The 3,919-nt window shown below is 42.7% G+C and overlaps 1 protein-coding gene across 1 annotated transcript; it reads left to right on the plus strand.

The window, feature by feature from the left end:
• The first annotated feature begins 564 nt into the window (after positions 1-564).
• LOC131635401 (uncharacterized) lies at positions 565-2,621 on the plus strand. Its single transcript, XM_058906023.1, has 2 exons — positions 565-1,622; positions 2,009-2,621. Exons 1-2 carry the CDS (start codon positions 565-567, stop codon positions 2,619-2,621), a joined length of 1,671 nt encoding a protein of 556 aa, XP_058762006.1.
• The last annotated feature ends 1,298 nt before the right edge of the window (positions 2,622-3,919 follow it).

The following is a 3,919-nucleotide window of genomic DNA, read 5'->3' on the forward strand; positions in this document are numbered from 1 at the left end:
GTGGAACCCCCTAACGAGGTAGTTGGAGATGAATCATCGGTTGACACTTTTTTTAAAAAGGTGGTTAAGGAGGTGGGCTGTTCAGAGACAAAGGGTCATGTGAAAAAGGCTCTGAAAGTTAAGGCTTTGGTTGGGCCTATGGAAGGTAAGGCAATTAGGCCCAAGAAGCGTTCTCTTCTTATTTTGGAGGAAGCGAATCCTTGTTTGAAGATTGGGCCGATGGTAAACTCTTCTATCAGGAAGCCTAAAGTTACACAAAGATTCTCTCAACTCTCAGAATCATTTTGTTCTGCCTCGTCATGCTCGAAGAAGGAGGATAGTTTTTTTTTCTGGGGGAACCATTTTGTGCAATGATCAGATTTCAGATTCGGATGTGGCCAAAGGAAACTCCAGATTTTGGAATCAGATTGAATCTAACGTGGGAGAAAAATTGATGAATATTATTTCCAATTTTGGTGCAGAACTAGTTGGAGGAGAGAAGAACCTAAGGAAGAAGATTATAGAACTTGAAGATGCTGATAATAAAAAGAAGCAGGGCAAGAAGGAGAAATCAACTCAGGGATCATGATAATAGGATCATTCAATATTAGGGGAGGAGGCAATTTGATAAAGAGGAAGAGGATTGCTCAAATTGTGAAGAATGGGAAGGAAGACATTTTCTTGATCCAAGAATCAAAACTGGAAACCGTTGATGTGGGTATTGTTAATAGTTTGTGGCCTAATGAGAAGGTGGGGTTGTCTTTCTCGGGTTCCTCTGGAGCTTCTGGAGGTTTGATTACTATTTGGAAGGAAGGCGTGTGCGAGGTGCTTTTTTCTTTCAGAGGGGAGGGTTTTATAGGAATTAAAGTCATTCACAAGGGATTGCCCTTTTACATCGTGAATGTCTATTCTCCTTGTACTCTTCAGCTCAAAAGGAAGTTGTGGAAGGATCTGTTGCAATGCAAATCTTACTTTACTGATGGGGAGTGGTGTATAGCCGGGGATTTTAATGTTGTGGTGTGTAAGAGGGAAAGACGTGGGTCAGGATCTAGAAGTAGGACGTCGGAGATGAAGGATTTTGCAGAGTTCATTCTCCATTCCAATCTTATTGATGTACAATGCAAAGGTAAGAGATACAGTTGGTTTAGTGGGGGTGGTCTTTCCATGAGCAGAATAGATAGGTTTCTATTATCTGATTCTTTGATTTTGGAGTGGGGTATTTCCGGTCAGCGTATCGACAATCGTGATGTTTCTGATCATTGCCCTATCTGGTTAATCTCTGATTTCTCTGATTGGGGACCTAAACCCTTCAGAGTTAATGATTGCTGGTTCGAGGACTCTTCTTTCTTGCCGTTCGTGGAAAAGGTGTGGAGGAGTATTAAGGTCGAGGGAAGGAGTGACTTCATTCTGAAAGAAAAGCTGAGGATCCTGAAATCTAGTCTTCGAATTTGGAATGAGGAGCAGTTTGGAAAGTTTGACCTTGATATTAGGGAGGGAATTCAGAAGATTAACTTAGCTGACTCTTTGCTCTCGTCTTGTCAAGAGGATTCGATCAAGGAGGTGGTGATTGAGAGAAGTGAAGCAACGAGTGAGATGTGGAAGAAGATGTATATTAAAGAGAATCTATTGAGGCAGAAGAGCAGGTTGAAGTGAGATAACTATGGTGATTCAAACAGCAAGTACTTCCATAGTTGTTTGAAGGAGAGGACTCACAGAAATCACATCAGTTCTATCTTAGTGGAGAATCGGCTGCTGGATTCTGTTGAGGATGTGAAGGAGGAATCAAGAAGTTTTTTTCTCGGCTTTATTCTGAAACTGACTTCTCTTGCCCCTGTCTGTCGGGAATTCAGTTCAGAACCATCTCTAGCGAGGAAGCAGCTTCTCTAGAAACACCTTTTTTGAACTCGGAGGTTAGGGATGTAGTGTGGGATTGCGAGGGATCCAAAAGTCCAAGGCCGGACGGTTACAATCTTAACTTCATTAAGAGATGTTGGAGTTTTTTGAAACAAGACTTTTATAATTTGTTCAGGGATTTCCACAAATATGGCAGGCTCTCAAAGGCGATTATCTCCTCTTTTCTCACTCTTATTCCAAAATGTGACAATCCATTGGGTTTAGATGAGTTCAGACCAATCTGTCTTGTGGGTTGTGTCTACAAGGTTATCTCCAAGCTGCTAGCTTCAAGGCTTAAAAGGGTGTTGGATCCAATTGTGTCGGTTAATCAGAGTGCTTTTGTCCCAGGCAGACTCTTATTGGATGGTGTGTTGGTAGCCAATGAAGTTGTTGATCACGCGAAGAAGTCTAAACAAAAGTGCCTCATGTTCAAAGTCGACTTCGAGAAAGCATACGATTCTGTTAGTTGGATTTATCTTAAAAGCGTAATGAATAGGATGGGATTTGGAATCCGATGGATGAAGTGGATGGATGCAACTGTGTTTTCTAGTTGGATGTCTGTTTTAGTCAACGGTAGCGCAACCAGAGATTTCAAGGTGGATAGAGGGCTCCGTCAAGGAGATCCTCTGTCCCCCTTCTTATTTGTTTTGGCAGCAGAAGGTTTAGCGGGTTTAGTGAACAAAGTGCTTTTTGCAGGAGAATACTGTGGATACAAGATGGGAAGGGAGTGCGTCGTGGATCTGTTGTAGTTCGCTGATGACACGCTAATGTTGGGAGAAGCGTCTTGGAAGCAAGCATGGACGTTAAAGGAAATTCTTAGAGTGTTCGAGGTGGCATCTGGTCTGAGGGTTAATTATAACAAATGTAGGCTTATTGGGATCAATTCTGATTCTCGTTTTTTGGAGGCTGCCTCTTGTTTTTTATCTTGCAGAATCGAGGCCAGCTCTTTTAGATTTCTTGGCATCCCGATAGGGTGTAATCCGGGTCTTTGTTCTACTTGGGACCCTTTGATTATGAAGCTGAAGTCGAAACTGAACAATTGGAAGAATATGTTCTTGAGTTTTGGGGGAAGAATCACACTGCTGAAATCGGTGTTATCTAGCCTAGCTATTTTTCGACTGTCATTCTATCAAGCCCCTTTGAAAGTCTGCAAGGAAATCCAACGTATTCAATCGAATTTTCTGTGGGGAGAAAGTGGTGATAGCAGGAAAGTCCATTGGGTCTCTTGGGACCGCATCTGCCATCCCATCGAGCAAGGAGGTTTAGGGGTGAGGCAAGTTAGCGCTTTCAATGAGGCACTTCTGCTTAAGTGGAGTTGGAGGATATTCAAAAGCGAGAATGCGTTGTGGCTGAATGTGCTTAAGGCGAAATACGGTTCTGTTCAAAGTGCTTTGTGCGAAGGTGCTGTTAGGGGTGGAAGGCGGAATTATTCAACTTGGTGGAAAGACTTAATTAATTTAGAAGCAGGTTCTACGGATTCGGTTTTAGTTGGGAATCTCTCTTTGGAATACATCCGGAAACGCTGCCCGTTTCCTCTGTAGCAGATTATGAGCATTTTCTTCTCCTCATTGGGCCGGTTGCTGATAACACGATTTAATATCGTATATTTAGCTTGAAATCCGTAGATATTTATATCATTTTCCGTTTATTATATTGTTTTATTATGATATTATGCGAGTATTTGCTTTGTTTCAGGTTTTACCATCTTATTGAGACTATTTGTGAAAAGGAGAGGAAATGGAGCTAAAATGACCACTATTTGTGCCTAAAAGATGAAAAATGGGTGCTGAAGTGAAAAGGAGGTGCAAATAAGACCCGGAATGTGCAAAGCAAATGACCCAGCCCACGAAGGATCAACTGTGTGTGGCCCAAATCACACAAGCACGTGGAGACGCACGTCTCCAACGTCTCTATGCCACGTCACCAAAGTGGAGACGCACGTCTCCAGCTGCCTCCTAGATCTTCTCCACTTGAGACGCACGTCTCAAGTCGTGTGCTGAGTCTCCCTAAAGAAGTGGAGACGCACGTCTCCAAGTCCCAGTCTGAG

The sequence above is a fragment of the Vicia villosa genome, unplaced genomic scaffold (assembly GCF_029867415.1).
Source record: "Vicia villosa cultivar HV-30 ecotype Madison, WI unplaced genomic scaffold, Vvil1.0 ctg.001478F_1_1, whole genome shotgun sequence".
NCBI lineage: Eukaryota > Viridiplantae > Streptophyta > Magnoliopsida > Fabales > Fabaceae > Vicia > Vicia villosa.